Here is a 17,728-nt window from a genome sequence, read left to right as displayed (position 1 = left end):
TAAAAACTGGAGGCAGTCCTGTTCGGGAAGCTCAAATGTGAATGAGAGCCCCTTTCCATGTTGCTTAAACATTTCTAATATTCTCATGGCAGTCTCCTCATAGCGGCCTGTGTCATGTCTGTTTAATATCACTAAAAAATCATCTACATATCTAAAAATCTTTAGGACTGTTCCGTCGTCAGTTAGTGATGCCAAAATGTTCTCAATAGATGCGAGAAAGATGTTACATAAGACTGGCGCTACACATGAACCGATGCAAATGCCCTGGCGTTGTAGGAACCGCCGGTTGTCAAACTGGATGAAAGTAGACTTAATATAAAACTCTAAAAGAGACATGAAATTGTCAACCCTAACCCCTGCTTTATTTTGAAATGCAATGGTACCGCTAGCTTCAATGAATTGTCGAACACAAGTGAACAGGTCGCTATGGGGCACCGAGTAAAAAAGGTCTACGACATCTATGGAGAAGGCGTAACCGACATGCTTTTCCCTCTCCAACACACCGACTACATCGAAAAAATTTTTTGTGGAAAAAAGGGTCAGAAACATGCAAGTCCTTCAGGTTCTTAAGCAAAAAGCGGCTTATATGTTGCTGTCAAGTACCTTTCTCGCTGACTATGGCCCTAAACGGTGCATCTGGACCAGTTTATGGGTCTTCACTGCAAAGAAGATAGACAAATTATTCACAGGTGAGTTCAAAACATCTCTTGACAGTCTCTGCAGCTCCAGGGATTTGAGCAAGTCAACAGCTTTGCCTTTTATCCTGGTGGCAGACGGTTTTACTTGCATGAAGTTCTTCGAAATCGCTTGAACAGCTTTCTCGTTGTAAAGGCCTGAAGGCATGAGAACAAAGCTCCCTTCTTTGTCTGCTTGCAGAAGGGACAGACCGTTATCCTTGCAATAGGCAATCACCTTAGCGGTCAAGGCTTTCCCTCTTGGACCGGGTGTCCTCTGAAGTGTGGTTCTTGTCAAGCTGTCTACGCCGTCTAGAACGCACCTTTCTTCCTTCTCTTCATCTGCTTTTCTTGCAACGCGACGGTTAAAAGCCAACAACTCATGTGCCGGTACGGAAGGCTCAAAGCTGCATTTCGGTCCTTTTGCCAGGACGTCCGCGTTGTCTTTTGGCACATTCACGTTGCCTAGAACCACTGGCCCACTCTTGTTCCGTTCATTCCTGGGATGTTTTACACCGGTGTGTAGGGTCTTATTCAAAACGCACCTCCATAATGCCTCCGTAGTCTGGGCCGCTTGTCTTCTTAGGGTCTGCAACTTCTTCTTAGCTAACCACTCTACGTCTTTACTTAAGCAAACCAAGTTTAACCAGTCATGCAACAATCGCACTTGCCTCCATATTTCTGCCCTTAAAACTTTGCTAACTCGCCTTGCGTGTCCTAGAGAAGGTTGAACACATCCAAAAAGAGCACTCACTTCCGCTGGTACAAGTCCTTTCTTGAGACAAAACGCGATGTATCTTGCTCTGCAGGTGGGAAATTGCGATGGCGCTCACGATCTTCAAAGGGTCGGGCTTAACAAAAGGTGCACAAAAGAAAGGGCCCACTGTAGAAGAAAGTTCGGTCAACAGTATCTCTTGCTGGGCTAGTTGGTGTGACATTCGTTAAACCAAAGGAAATACAGCGCAAAGTTTTAGACGAACCACACAGAAAGACGGACCGGACGGGACAGGCGCTACTCCAACAAAGTTTATTGAAAGATTCATGTGCACATATATAACCCGAAGACAGTGAACGCTTGCGCATGTCCCTAAAGTAAGAAGGAAAAAAAAAACCATTCAGAAAAAACACCCTAAGGTAAAAACCTGCTCATAATCTCGTATTTTTTAACAATCTGTGTTCACTTTCGCGTAAAGACACAGAAGTCGTGCTGACACACTTACCCCCCCTCTCTTTGATAAAAAAGGCTTCTGCGAGCTCGCGAGCTAATCTGTCTTTACTTCTGGTTAGAATTTTAATCTCTCCAAATCGTGGTTCACCGATTTTTTTTATTTTCATTAAGGCAAGAGCGGTAATGGGCGGGTAGGTTTTGGAACGAGTCTGATGCGTTCCCTAAAGACCTGTTATGCTCGCCGGCACGCTCGTTAACGCAGCGTCCGGTCTGACCGACGTACACCTTGCCACACGTAAGGGGGATCTCGTAGACCACTCCCGTGGCACACTTTACGTAGGGCTTCGAGTGTTTGTTTCCACACCCAGATGTTGTTTGAGCCCTACTGGTAACCTTGGGGCACATCTTGGCCAATTTGCAGGGGGCGGAGAAGACCATGGCGACTCCGTACTTGTTGCCAACTCGTTTTAAATTGTGGGATACTTTGTGTATATACGGTATCACCACTGGCTTGGCTCCACGAAAGGATTGTTTTCGACGTTGCCCCTTTGGCTTGCCCTTGAGGTTTTGTAGCAATGCCTCGGTCACGCTAGCCAAAACATGGTCTGGAAACCCTGCTTTGCGCAGTCTGCTCACCTCACCCTGGAAGCTCGCTTTCATCATGTGAGAGCATGACTTGAGGAGTGCAGATTCCATAGAGAGGGCGGCAACAGCCCTCTTTACAGTTTTTGACTGGGCCGAATCGAATGGCAAGAAATCTTTCTTAGCCCTAGGAAGGTAGCGCCGGCACACACTTTTGTCCCCCAGCTTAATGTTCAGGTCTAAAAACTGGAGGCAGTCTTGTTCGGGAAGCTCAAATGTGAATCAGAGCCCCTTTCCATGTTGCTTAAACATTTCTAATATTCTCATGGCAGTCTCCTCATAGCGGCCTGTGTCATGTCTGTTTAAAATCACTAAAAAATCATCTACATATCTAAAAATCTTTAGGACTGTTCCGTCGTCAGCGATGCCAAAATGTTGTCAATAGATGCGAGAAAGATGTTACATGAGACTGGCGCTACACATGAACCGATGCAAATGCCCTGGCGTTGTAGGAACCGCCGGTTGTCAAACTGGATGAAAGTAGATTTAATATAAAACTCTAAAAGAGACATGAAATTGTCAACCCTAACCCCTGCTTTATTTTGAAATGCAATGGTACCGCTAGCTTCAATGCATTGTCGAACAGAAGTGAACAGGTCGCTATGGGGCACCGAGTAAAAAAGTAAACCTAGTAAACAACATCTGGGTGTGGAAAGAAACACTCGAAGCCCTACGTAAAGTGTGCCACGGGAGTGGTCTACGAGATCCCCCTTACGCGTGGCAAGGTGTACGTCGGTCAGACCGGACGCTGCGTTAACGAGCGTACCTGCGAGCATAACAGGTCTTTAGGGAACGCATCAGACTCGTTCCAAAACCTACCCGCCCATTGCCGCTCTTGCCTTAATGAAAATAAAAAAATCTGAACCACGATTTGGAGAGATTAAAATTCTAACCAGAAGTAAAGACAGATTAGCTCGCGAGCTCGCAGAAGCCTTTTTTATCAACGAGAGGGGGGGGGGGGGGGGTAAGTGTGTCAGCACGACTTCTGTATCTTTACGCGAAAGTGAACACAGATTGTTAAAAAATACGAGATTATGAGAAGGTTTTTACCTTAGGGTGTTTTTTCTGAATGTTTTTTTTTTCTTCTTACTTTAGGGACATGCGCAAGCGTTCACTGTCTTCGGGTTATATATGTGCACATGAATCTTTCAATAAACTTAGTTGGAGTAGCGCCTGTCCCGTCCGTCTTTCTGTGTGGTTCGTCTAAAACTTAGCGCTGTATTTCCTTTGGTTTAACGCAATGTCACACCAACTAGCCCAGCAAGAGATACTGTTGACCGAACTTTCTTCTACAGTGGGCCCTTTCTTTTGTGCACCTTTTGTTAAGCCCGACCCTTTGAAGATCGTGAGCGCCATCGCATTTTCCACCTGCAGAGCAAGATACATCGCGTTTTGTCTCAAGAAAGGACTTGTACCAGCGGAAGTGAGTGCTCTTTTTGGATGTGTTCAACCTTCTCTAGGACACGCAAGGCGAGTTAGCAAAGTTTTAAGGGCAGAAATATGGAGGCAAGTGCGATTGTTGCATGACTGGTTAAACTTGGTTTGCTTAAGTAAAGACGTAGAGTGGTTAGCTAAGAAGAAGTTGCAGACCCTAAGAAGACAAGCGGCCCAGACTACGGAGGCATTATGGAGGTGCGTTTTGAATAAGACCCTACACACCGGTGTAAAACATCCCAGGAATGAACGGAACAAGAGTGGGCCAGTGGTTCTAGGCAACGTGAATGTGCCAAAAGACAACGCGGACGTCCTGGCAAAAGGACCGAAATACAGCTTTGAGCCTTCCGTACCGGCACATGAGTTGTTGGCTTTTAACCGTCGCCTCGCAAGAAAAGCAGATGAAGAGAACGAAGAAAGGTGCGTTCTAGACGGCGTAGACAGCTTGACAAGAACCACACTTCAGACGAGACCCGGTCCAAGAGGGAAAGCTTTTACCGCTAAGGTGATTGCCTATTGCAAGGATAACGGTCTGTCCCTTCTGCAAGCGGACAAAGAAGGGAGCTTTGTTCTCATGCCTTCAGGCCTTTACAACGAGAAACCTGTTCAAGCGATTTCGAAGAACTTCATGCAAGTAAAACCGTCTGCCACCAGGATAAAAGGCAAAGCTGTTGACTTGTGCAAATCCCTGGAGCTGCAGAGACTGGCAAGAGATGTTTTGAACTCACCTGTGAATAATTTGTCTATCTTCTTTGCAGTGAAGACCCATAAACCAGATGCACCGTTTAGGGCCATAGTCAGCGAGAAAGGTACTTGGCAGCAACATATAAGCCGCTTTTTGCTTAAGAACCTGAAGGACTTACATGTTTCTGACCCTTTTTCCACAAAAAAATCTTTTGATGTAACCGGTGTGTTGGAGAGGGAAAAGCATGTCGGTGACGCCTTCTCCGTAGATGTCGCAGACCTTTTTTACTCGGTGCCCCATAGCGACCTGTTCACTTCTGTTCGACAATGCATTGAAGCTAGCGGTACCATTGCATTTCAAAATAAAGCAGGGGTTAGGGTTGACAATTTCATGTCTCTTTTAGAGTTTTATATTAAGTCTACTTTCATCCAGTTTGACAACCGGCGGTTCCTACAACGCCAGAGCATTTGCATCGGTTCATGTGTAGCGCCAGTCTTATGTAACATCTTTCTCGCATCTATTGAGAACATTTTGGCATCACTAACTGACGACGGAACAGTCCTGAAGATTTTTAGATATGTAGATGATTTTTTAGTAATTTTAAACAGACATGACACAGGCCGCTATGAGGAGACTGCCATGAGAATATTAGAAATGTTTAAGCAACATGGAAAGGGGCTCTCATTCACATTTGAGCTTCCCGAACAGGACTGCCTCCAGTTTTTAGACCTGAACGTTAAGCTGGGGGACAGAAGTGTGTGCTGGCGCTACCTTCCTAGGGCTAAGAAAGATTTCTTGCCATTCGATTCGGCCCTGTCAAAAACTGTAAAGGGGGCTATTGCCGCCCTCTCTATGGAATCTGCACTCCTCAAGTCATGCTCTCACATGATGAAAGCGAGCTTCCAGGGTGAGGTGAGCAGACTGCGCAAAGCAGGGTTTCCAGACCATGTTTTGGCTAGCGTGACCGAGGTATCGCTACAAAACCTCAAGGGCAAGCCAAAGGGGCAACGTCGAAAACAATCCTTTCGTGGAGCCAAGCCAGTGGTGATACCGTATATACACAAAGTATCCCACAATTTAAAACGAGTTGGCAACAAGTACGGAGTCGTCATGGTCTTCTCCGCCCCCTGCAAATTGGCCAAGATGTGCCCCAAGGTTGCCAGTAGGGCTCAAACAACATCTGGGTGTGGAAACACACTCGAAGCCCTACGTAAAGTGTGCCACAGGAGTGGTCTACGAGATCCCCCTTACGTGTGGCAAGGTGTACGTCGGTCAGACCGGACGCTGCGTTAACGAGCGTGCCGGCGAGCATAACAGGTCTTTAGGGAACGCATCAGACTCGTTCCAAAACCAACCCGCCCATTGCCGCTCTTGCCTTAATTAAAATAAAAAAAATCTGTGAATCACGATTTGGAGAGATTAAAATTCTAACCAGAAGTAAAGACAGATTAGCTCGCGAGCTCGCAGAAGCCTTTTTTATCAAAGAGAGGGGGGGTAAGTGTGTCAGCACGACTTCTGTATCTTTACGCGAAAGTGAACACAGATTGTTAAAAAATACGAGATTATGAGAAGGTTTTTACCTTACGGTGTTTTTTCTGAATAGTTTTTTTTCCTTCTTACTTTAGGGACATGCGCAAGCGTTCACTGTCTTCGGGTTATATAAGTGCACATGAATCTTTCAATAAACTTAGTTGGAGTAGCGCCTGTCGCGTCCGTCTTTCTGTGTGGTTCGTCTAAAACTTAGCGCTGTATTTCCTTTGGTTTAGCGCAATGTCACACCAACTAGCCCAGCAAGAGATACTGTTGATATTACGCGCGTTAAAGAAGCTGTGGTGTTTAAACTCTTTAGTGTTTATGTTTAAGTTGCTTTGGTTTGGTTTGGAACATCGAGGCAATGTTTTTTTTTTAGGGGGGAGTAATACCGCGATACCTTCAAAACTGTATTTGTTGTTTTTTAACATCCGCCGGCATGCGGCCTTATCGCTCTGATTCTGGATCGCGTATCAGATCTGCATCCCGTGTTTTTTCATGTTCGTTGTCGCGATACGATGCGTTATCATTTCCTTTGCCGCGAACGATGCGCCGAGATCTCTCTAGTAGATTCCGATCAGTTGCGCATGTTTCTACAATGTTCTAAGTTGTACTAGTAACAGTTTGCGACGTTATCTAGATTGTTCTGAGCAGCCTTTAAATTGAGCTTTCACGAGTGTGACGGGCATTCTTAGTTCGACGATCGAAGAGCACGTTTGTTGCTATCGCCGCCACCGTGTTGCTAAGTTCTTTTGCGGGTGCAAGTCAGCCCAATAAAGAATTTCTTCATTGCAATCACCGACTCTTCATTTGTGTCATCGACCTTGTCTCCACCACGTGACAGTATTGAGCGCTGTTGTGGGTAACAATATTAACCTATAAAGAGGGAGTAAAGATTCACTGACATCTACCCAAGCGCAACCATATGGTTACAAAGGAACTCGATACAGCCAGAAACTTCGTAGTTAAACAAAAATAAGCTCTGATCCAGGGATCGAACCCGGACCACCACCTTTCCAGGGCAGCTCATTTACCAACTGAGCTAACCAGGATGGTCAGCACCTACAGATGGCAGGGCGAGAGTTTATTGGTCAGTAACTCGAAGAGGGAATCGTGTTGACCGGATATTTTAGGCAATCCCCCAAGGTGGAGTAGATTTTTTAATATGAGAGTAATTACTCATTGACAACAACACAATAGATGTATGGCTGCGCTTATGTAGGTGTGAATGAGTAACTACTCCCTTATTACAAATCTACCTCGCATTGCGGGATTCTCCTAAAATATCCGGCCAATATTAACCAACACTGCAAACATGGACTCTGTCGAGTGTAGGACGACATAATATTAATTGCGGTCCTAGCGGTGCAGGGGTCCTAATGGCGCGCAACTAATCTAGCGAAAAAAAAATTGTGCCCTCCTCCACGTTCGTTCTCTCGGGAACGATCCTCTGCTCTCGAAAACAGCGGAGAACCACGGCGGTTAGATAGACCTTGAACGCTCAATTTGTATAGGCAGGAACTATTCAGAAGTGCAATGGAATTTCTTTCAAGATGTTACTTTTGCGTTTCCTATTCTGAAGTGCTTCTTTTATTGCCTTATCGCCTTTTGAGAATGTTTTACGTGAAGCTCTGACTAGAGTGAAAGGCCTCTGGGTAACCACTGCTGCTAAAGTCATGTGCTCCTTTCGCGCTATAAGTATCCACAACAAAGGATCTGCGCCATTGAATGGGTCAACTGTATTCTTTCCTTGGGTAGCTTCCATGAAATTGGCCGCTGGGATGTAGCTGCCTTCATTGACCTCGTCATTAATGTCACCGGGGTTGCAAAGCTGCCGCTGCTGGCCTTCTCGCAGGGATTCACCGCCAGCCTGGTCCTCCTTTCCACGAGACCCGAGTACAACGAAAAGGTGCGTCAGTCAAGACTTGCTACCATGAAGCGTTAAAAAACTCGACCCGCAAAAGATTCCATGGCGGATGATTCGAGATTATGACTAGAAGGTAATAAGTAGTAGTAACAAGTAGTAGATAGTAAGTGGTAGAATCTTACTAGTAGATTCTAATTAGTAGGTAATGCACCGTTTCTTAGCAGCCGACTTTTTCTTTCTTAGTGCTGACATATGTATTTTAAAGAGAGAACTGGTGACGTCTAATGCCTTTCAAGTCTTTAAATATGACAGCGGTAAGCCCCTTCTCCTTATCCGAAGTGAGAAATGAGAACGAATGTCTTTCATAAACTTCCCCACTCATTCTTCAGGCAGGCTTTTATTTGGCAACTTTAAGCGTGCGCTCATGTCCTTCTGCCTTCTTTCGCCTTGTTTTAGGAGGTGTTCAGAGAAGTGACTATGCATTTGGCCCTTCTTAACTTCATAGTCAGTTGGCTGATAGCCACAAAAATATCGGCATGAAGCGCTGCAAGAAATCACCTGCGTGAATAGCTAGAAGTGCGGGAAAGAAACCGCCACTGCTGAGCCGGTTCCACCCTCTTGAGACAAACATTCTGCCTTTTTGAGACCCATGATGTCAAGAATGCTACAGTGCCAGCGATACTTTTCATTTAATTGTATTTTTTTTTCCTCTAGTGTCGTTAGGAAGTAAATTCCCATTTGCTTACAAATATGGACGATTAATTGCGCGATACGCCATAGCTCACGGAAGGTTGCTTCTCTCTTGTTGCTCGCCCGGCATGAAGAGATGAATTTATGCGAAAAACTACAACGCACACACCTACCGCTCCTTGGAAGATATAATTTTGGAACGCCAATGAGTTCTTCAACTACTTAAAAAAGGGAATCGCGCTAAAAAAGACACGGACGAGAAGAGGACATGGACGGGCGCAAACTCGCGACTGATTTTATTCAGTCGCGAGTTTGCGCCCGTCCATGTCCTCTTCTCGTCCGTGTCTTTTTTAGCGCGATTCCCTTTTTTAAGTATGTATGACCGACTAGCCCAACAACGTGCTCTGTTAAATTACGTTTCTTCAACTAGTTTGTTACGCAGTCCCTGCACAGTTTTCTTCTTCAGTCAAAAGCGGCGTCTGAGCTGTTCGTCCGCACGCCGATCGCGTCTCGGTAGTCCCGGCCCTTGTCGTCTCGCAGGAACCACCGTGACGAACAGCAACGCCCCTTTTTTATTCCACTCGGACGGGGCTACTTGAAGAGATTCCAAAGAAAAAGAGCATCTCATAATTAGTGCATAAACGTCATTTCGACATCGTCTTGTTTTACTTTCTTGAGACGCAGTGTGATGTCGTGCAAGGCAACCTCATTATGCAAATACTGGGCTGACAAATCTCGGAGAGGGCAACGCTGTGAAATCGTTTCCTGATGGAATGGAATTGTTATACTGTCATGGTGTGCAGTATCAAGACGACGACGTCATATATGTACGATAAACATGTCCATTTGAAACCATGGAGAAGCGAGTCCATCATGCGCTCAAATGTCGCAGGAGAGTTAAAGAAGCCCAATGGCATCACCTTGAATTGGTAGAGTCCGTCGGCGGTGGTAAATGCGGTTTTCTCGCTATCCCGTTTGTCGAAGCAATTTGCCAGTAGCCTGAACGCATATTGCTGGAAGAAAAATAGCTTGCAGCATGCAAGCAGTCAAGCGCGTCGTAGATTCTCGGAAGAGGATAAACATATTTGTTATCTGATTAAGATGGCTATAGTCAACACAAAATCTGCAATTAACTTTGGTGTTCGTTTTTGACTAACTCGACAGGGGACGCCCAGGGACTGCAGGAATGCTCATTATTGTTTTGCGTCAGCATCTTGGCAACTTCTTTCTGTATAACTCGCCGCTCAGTCAGGGAGACACGTTAAGGCCGTCTGTGTATGGGGCTGGCGTCACTCGTATTGGTGCGAAGGGTCCCAAATGATGTTTGACCCTGCGATCGGTCCTCAAAATAAAATATATCACTGTACGACAGCTATAGGTTGGAGAGAGCTCTTGTTTGGTTGTCTGGGAAATCCGCGGCCATCATGCCACAAATAAGGTTCGAATGAGAGAAAGCCGATATATGCTGCTCCCACAGATGCTCAGGCGTTAGGGCAGCGACTTCGCAGTCAGCCGAATAAAACAGGTCATGGAATGCTATGTTATGGGGCATAATTTGGGTCGAGCGCGGCTGCAGTTAAGGACGGGAATGTAGATGCGGTATCTCTAACAATATTATTCCACTGCTAGGCACCTACTCTCAGATCAAAGCCATGTAGCTTTTCCGGTACTATAGTTACACTTCATCGAACTTGTTGCCGCATTGTGTATTTGAGAGGAGCACAATAGCTGTTCGGAAGAGCCTCATTGTACGTATTTTGTCCGCGGGGAATGTCGAACACATAACAATGACCACGTTCTGTATATGAGTTTTTAAAATAATTTACTTAGAGGCCTCACAGGGTACTCTAAGACTAGGTGTCTCGCGTCGGAATGGCTTGAAATACTTAAACAGCTGAGTAATTAAATATATTGTTACAAGTGGAAATAACACACCAGTGGGCAATACCACTCCGGAATCGATGGGCACCGCTTAACCGCACAACTCAACACTCAACGTAGTCTTCGTCCACACACCCAGACGTTTCGTTCTTCAATTGCTGAATGCTAGCATGGTACGCCACATAATACCGCTGCAGAAGCACAATCCCGGTGCGTTCTCGGTAAACGAAGTTGTACGTGAATAATACGGCTTGAGTCGTGTAACATGCACAAGTCAGAAGCTCGTGGTTCAGAGAATTCCAGTTCAGAGGTTTGATTTCGTATGGAACGTCGGTGACTGGGTGCAAGGTGCGGTAGGGGCCTTTGTAGCGTGGTAGAAGCTTTTCGCACAAGCCCACAATATATTCAAATAGAAAACCAAAAAAATAGTCAACTCTAGTATCAACATCATACACGTGGTTCTTTATAACAATGAATCGGAGGGATAGTTGGATTTGCATGGTGATGAAAGAGCGTAAGGGACGGACACAAGAAAAGTAGGAAGAAACACACAGCCGCTGATTATCGATTATGATATTCTCTGTTAGTTGATAGTCAGCGCTTGTTTTCGTGCCCAGTCCTTTGCGCTGTCCTAACACCATCTGGTTCAATTCGCGTCTGAAGCGCTTTCTTTCTTAGCGTGTTGTACGTGGGAGAACCTGTACAGTCAGAATACCTGGGCACCATTCACGCATAAACGCAATTTTGCCGAGCCGAATGCGGCCGAAATGTTATTTTAGACGCTACTGAGACTGCTAAACAGGCTGAATATAAGTATCATTAACAATCTAGCTATCATACAGCTCCGAGTGTGGCTATTTGGTTGCGTGGCATCTATTGGAGCACAGTATCGTTTTGAAGGTGGAAAGGCGGTAATACAAGAGCTCTCATATGTTCGTTTAGGCGAGAAGCAAAACGCCAGTACAACGCAGGCACGCTGTGGTCGATGTAGTCGGTTATTATGTACCAAAATATATTACACTCAGTGTTTTGAAGTGTGTGTGTCACAACACATACTATTGATCAGTCAGAGCATCCCCACGTTCAAAAAGAAAGCTTGAACCAGGTTTCCTTACTTAGGATGCTTGAGTGACTAAACAGGCTCAGTGACAAATCCTCGGGGGTTATGGGTCGAGTTATGGGTCGGGGGTTATGACTCGACCTATAACCCAAAAAGGTCAGCTTACGAGATAAGAACATATGTATCAGTTAAATCCGATGTATACCGAAAGAGCGACGCTTAAGGTGGCTGTGCAGGAATTTATGTTTATTGCGGACCCATCGGAAGTTCCAAGAACGTTAGCCGACTTGCTGGCGTGGAGCGTAAAATTCTAGTCGTCACCGATTCATTCTCGTATTCTTGAAATATTGAATAGCTGAGAAGACAGCTAGTCCTTTCCAAGAGGCAGCGGCCAATGGTTTAGGAAACGAAATATTTACATTATGGTAGTCAAACAGAGGTACGATACTTTCGGGTGTCCAGAGCTCTATGTTTGAACCCCGTTTTTTTGAACAAATCACATTAAGCTTTTCATGGAATACCGTATAGCTGTGCTTTAAAGATGTATCCTCCCCTGCAGCTTTCACAGCTGGCTGATCAGCTGCTTGTTACGTGTGCGGCACATTTAACAATGCTGGTCTAAACACTCAACTAGTCTAGGAGTTGTGGGTTTGAAACAATCTGGCGGCTTTTGCTTAACGCTGTAGGCGGTCCCATGTTGTGGCAGTCCGCGCAGCTTCTTGCAACTGTTGGCCTCCCACTCACGCAGTGTCGTGCCAAAACGCATTAGCCCCGTTGGGCTCTTGTCGCTGCGTGGGACATTGAGTGACTGCCGCCTCACGGCTCTGGTGCTATGTCCTGCTAATTGAGCAGCTGTGCTCCTGAGGTAAAAGCCTGTAGTTTTCTGTAAGTCGCAATTCTTAAAAATATTCCTACATTTCGCTGCTTCCGTTGCTCTTATCCGTAGGATCTGAAAACACAAAAGCCACATTATTATCTTCAGTGTGCCACCTAATTCTGCAACCAGAGCCATCACTGTTTCCAGATTTCAGTTCCTGGAGCTGATGACCTCTATTCCTAGTGCTTGCTTTGGCGGGCTTCAGAGCTGCTAATCAGAAGCCGAGCAAAGGTTCGGCAGTGGCTTTCTGGTGTGAACATTGAGATATTGGGTTGGTGAGACACTGCTTTCCAGCAGACACGCAGAGTATTTTAGTTGGCTAAGCGAGAACTTCGTTACTATCATATATATCCTTTATTTCTCATGAAATGAGGGAGTGCGGGAAGAAAACTTGGAAATTCAGCTTGACTAGTTCCCAGCTCCAAATCCTAAAGAATTCAAGAAACAAAAACAAAACAAGAAAGAAAAATACAGGCAGAGACACATAGCAGCAACAGCACAAAACCAGGAGTGATAATAAAGGAATGGCTCGTTTACAAATGTGAGAGCAACTGATTCTAGAAATGAGACAAAAACAAAACTATTTGAACTACACGAGATATCGGTTATAAGTGAAAATGTGCAACTGAGAAAGCCTAAATATATAAAAACGTTACATTAGTTAAAGCAACCCCAGAAGACATCAAATTCGCATTTCGTGGTAAGAAAAGAAGAGTGTTGCTGAATAAACACATACAGCGTCCATTAACAGAAATAAAGAAATGCACCATCATATGACAGGATTTTTGTCTAGGCAAAACTAATTTCGATTTTTTTTTCGAAGTTCTTTCGGGAGTAATACCGTCATAACAACAGACGTTTACCAAGTACGGTAACATTATGTTTATCATTTCTTGTCCATAACTGGTCCTTTACGTCTGTATTAAGCGAGGGTGTGTGCTTCTACACTCAGAAGTTAGTGTCCTTTTACAAAGGGATGCTAACCATAATGGAGAAGAGATGTTGGTTTTTATTTCAAACTTGTAACGTGAACACAAGCAATGAGAGTATAGGTTGTCTCTTTTCATTATGCAATACTTCAAGAACGCTGGTTGGGAAGAGCGACTTTCGGGGACGTTTTCAATATTATTTAACATTTTTTGTCGGCAATATGATTATTTTTTCTAAATACCTTTGCTTGTATTCCCTCAGACCAGTTGGCAATAAATTATGTGAGAGCGAAATAGCGCTATGTAAAGTAAAAATGTTACCTGTGGAGGTAGAATATACCTGATTGCGTACATCAATCCTACGATGCAAAACAGTTTTGATATAACGTGGTTCATATGGTTGTCCCACGTCATACTTTCGCTGAAATATACTTCAAGCATTTTAAACACGTTTACAATCTCAATCTTCGACTTCTTCAACTTAATGTCTGTGTTAATGCTAATATTCTTGTTTTTCGCACAGTATAGGACAGCCTTCGTTTTATTAACGTTTATTTTTAGTTTGTTGATGTCAACCCATATGTCAAATTTCTTAAGCGTTCTGTTTATTCTAATATTCACTTCATCAGGCTGGTTTCACTGAACAACAGTGTCACATCATCATTGTAAATTACGACCTTTACCGTGGGATCGATGGTTACGATGTCATTGAGGTACAAGTTAAACAGATATGGGCCTTTTGAGGCACGCCTGCAGAAATTGGTAAAAGGCTTATTATGTAAAAAGCGGTAGAGCAGTTTCACAGAAGCTGTAAGTTTCAAGTTTTTTCTTAGCAGGGTTTACTGATTCAAATATTCAAATGTTTTTTTGCGAAAATGACGAACTATATAAGGGCTAGTTCTTTATTTTTGAGAGATTTAAAATAAATTTCTTTTGCTTCAGCAGTGCTATTTCTGTTCATATATATTATCTGAAACCATACTGCGCGAGGTAAAATTTTTTGCACTGTTCCCAAAAGTTTGTTATTCTACTAAGAATCACTTTTTCAAATCTTTTCGAAAAAAACGGGAAATATTGACACAGATCTATAGTTTGTAAAATCATTCTTACTTCCTTTCTTGTATACTACACTCACTTCAGCGAGCTGCATTTACTTTGGAAATATTTCTTCAGGGAAGTAAATATTTATATAGATTTTCAAAGAACTTTATTGACAAAACCAAACAATATGCACCAACACTATTTGGACCGATAGCTCAGTAGGCTAGTGGCCGGTCCAAATACAACTTTTACTCTCAGGTTCAGCCACAGACGATCAAGGATTGAAAGGAACTAATAATGATATAAACGCAACATTACTGCTACAATTGGATACAAATGCAAGAATACAACAAAGTGCAAGTAAAATAAAATACCCATATAATTATGAGTACCAAATAAAATCGATAAGCATAACAGTACTACAATGAAGAAAAGGAGAATTAGAAAGAATATGGTTACAAAGTATAAACTAAAGGGCAAGCGAAGTACACGATACAGTCACAAAAATTATTGCGCACACGCTATTGCATGTGCGCAACAATAAAGAGCAGTGTAAAGCATGTTTCAAAAACTAGGTAACATATGTAAATTTCACTAAAAAAGAAATTCAGGCAGAATTTGATTAGACTGGTAATACAGTTTACATGTCAATTTAAAGTTTCTGGCGGCTTTTACCTCGATCGGCAATTTATTCCATAGTTTAACACCATTGAACTCCATCAGTCGCTCACCATATACATTTCTACATTTGGGAAGGTTAAAATTACAGTTAGATGCCTGCCCAGTATTACGTGAAGGCTGGACAAATAGGCTTAATGAAGGGGGGAGTTAGTGCTAATTATATTGTTGATCACAAGAGCAACTTTGTAGTTACGCAAGGTTAGGTACGATAGTATATTGTTGGCATCAAAAATGTTGCTGGATTGATCAAAAAACTAGTTGTTATTGCATTCAATGCCCGCTTTTGAAGACAAAGGCGAATATGTTTTTTATGTTTGACCCCAAGATTCAAAGCAGTAACTGATACGTGAACGGAAAAACGAGTAGAGGGAACGTAGTATATCGTAAGGGAAATAGTATCTCGCCTTAATGAGCGTATGGCACCCAAAGGCTCATTTTTTGCATACGTTGTTAATTTGCTCGTTCCGGTGTAAATGGCAAAATAGCCCCTGAATATTTAAAAGAAGAAACTGGTTCTAATAACGAGTGACCTAGAGTAAGCGTAAATGTATTTTTATTAGTCTTGTGCCTTGAGTGAAAAGTTATATACTTAGTTTTGGCAATGTTCAGCGTTAAGCGATTGCTGAGGAACCAGGAAGACAGCATTGTCAGCTCATTCATTATGATCGTCTGAATTGCCTGAAGAGATTCAGTAACTACAAGACGGGGTCATCTACGTACAGTAGTACTTGAGAAAAGCGTAGCCCTTGCGGGAGATCGTTTAAATAAAGTGAGAACAACAGGGGACCCAAAACAAAACCCTGTGGCACACCACTGGTTACATCGTTATCTGATATAAAATCATTAATAACTCCTCTTTGCGTACGGTTAGATAGATAGCTGTGAAGGGAGGAGGAGGAAGATGAGGAGGAAAGGCAGGAAGGTTAACCAGTAAAAGCAATCAGTTTGCTACCCTGCACTGGGGAAAGGGGGTGAGTGGATATAAACGTTGTGAGAGAGGGATAGTTGAAGTTAATGCAGTCATATAGCAGACACGCCCCATCACATCACGTTACAGTCATATCATAGCAAACTCATAGTCTTTCGACTAGGCCTGTGCTTCTCATAAAGCGGAGCAGTGCCTGGGAGGCCTTCACCGCAGACGATCGCCGTGGCCACGGACCTAAAATCTTAGTTTCACTCAATGGGCATCCATCTAGATGCTCCAGCGAACGGCACAGACACTGTCTTTCCTCACTGTATATCGGGCACTCACAAAGAATGCGGCCAATAGACTCGTCGCATCCACAGTTTGTACATGTAGGGCTGTTTGATAGCTGTGAAAAAATTTAAGTGGGTTATCGACCAAACCGTAACTTTCCAATTTCTGCAACAATATAGGATGACATTCTGTATCAAAAGCCTTTTGAATATCTAAAAAAAAAAAACAACAGCTATTTTTTTCTGATGCAGGACAGAATTAATAGCTTGCGATAAAGTTAACACTGCTGTGGAAGTTGACCTATGTTCCACAAATCCATGTTGCTGAGGTGTAATGATATTATTGTTGACAACAAATTGTTTTACTTGTTTCGCTATTAGTTTTTCGAAAAGCGTATTAATCACACTTAGTACAGATATCGGCCTGTAACTACCTGGCTGGTTACGATCTGCTTTATATATTAAACCTTTTTTAGCAACTTTCAGTGTATCAGGATAGCGATTATTTTCTAGGGAACGATTGAACAAGTGGCAAAGGTAAGGGCAGAGGATATCTATGTTATCTTTGACTACCCTTGATTGAATGCCATCAAGACCGGTTGCTTTGTTTACTGCCATCTTACAACAGATTTTATGTCTTCAGTGGTAATAGCGCGAAAATATGTGCGTTAAGCACCCAGTTATGTTTTCTATCACGTGCTTGATCAGCTCTATTACGATGCCGCCTGCGTCAGCACTTTTGCTATTGTTTCAGCCCATGAAAATGGATATTACCCCTGATTCTGATATTGGCGTTAAGAATACAGATTTACCTATTCCAGTATGATCAGTATTTGAATCGACGAAATTACTAGTTATATCTTTAAAGTGGCTGTTAAGTGCATTTGCTAAATTATTGCCTGTCAATTCCTTACCTTCAGCTTAAATTTATATTGCTGGGACCTGCCTAGTAGTACATTCCTCCATAATTCATCCGACTTATTCATCGCGGAACATTTGTCACAAAAGATCACGCACAATCCGTATTTCCGTCGTGAGTTTATTTCGAAACACTTTAAACGCTTTATCTTTAAACGCTTTATCAGGGTCTCGTGTTTTTTCGATGTTCTTGTATAACCTTTTCTTTTTACATGCTTTCTTCAGCGATTCAGGAGTGATCCATGGCTTCCTAATGTTCTTGCGTTTTTCCGCATGTTTATAAGGAGAACACTTGTGGCATATACATTAAAAGCCGTTTAGAACAAATCATATCCCTCTTCGCAATTGTTTTCTTAAGAACGCCATTCCAATCATGACTATGAACTTCCTCTGAAATTTTTCAGTTTTTGTCAAGATGTTTTGCAATAATATAGGTTGTGTTAGATTTAAT

The 17,728-nt window shown here is 43.3% G+C and overlaps 1 protein-coding gene across 1 annotated transcript in view; it reads left to right on the top strand.

The window, feature by feature from the left end:
* The window catches only part of LOC146175214 (lipase member N-like), a 158,187-nt gene that overhangs the window by 37,866 nt on the left and 102,593 nt on the right, over positions 1–17,728 (top strand). Inside the window, exon 3 of the mRNA XM_084585550.1 lies at positions 7,892–8,042. Within this exon, the coding sequence (XP_084441676.1) occupies positions 7,892–8,042 (151 nt within the window). The remainder of the gene's footprint in view (positions 1–7,891; positions 8,043–17,728) is intronic.

The sequence above is a fragment of the Amblyomma maculatum genome, chromosome 11 (genome assembly GCF_055883805.1).
Source record: "Amblyomma maculatum isolate TAMU_Amacu chromosome 11, ASM5588380v1, whole genome shotgun sequence".
NCBI classification, from domain to species: domain Eukaryota; kingdom Metazoa; phylum Arthropoda; class Arachnida; order Ixodida; family Ixodidae; genus Amblyomma; species Amblyomma maculatum.
The sequence above is the reverse complement of the archived record's forward strand: the minus strand, read 5'-3'. Positions and strand labels throughout refer to the sequence as shown.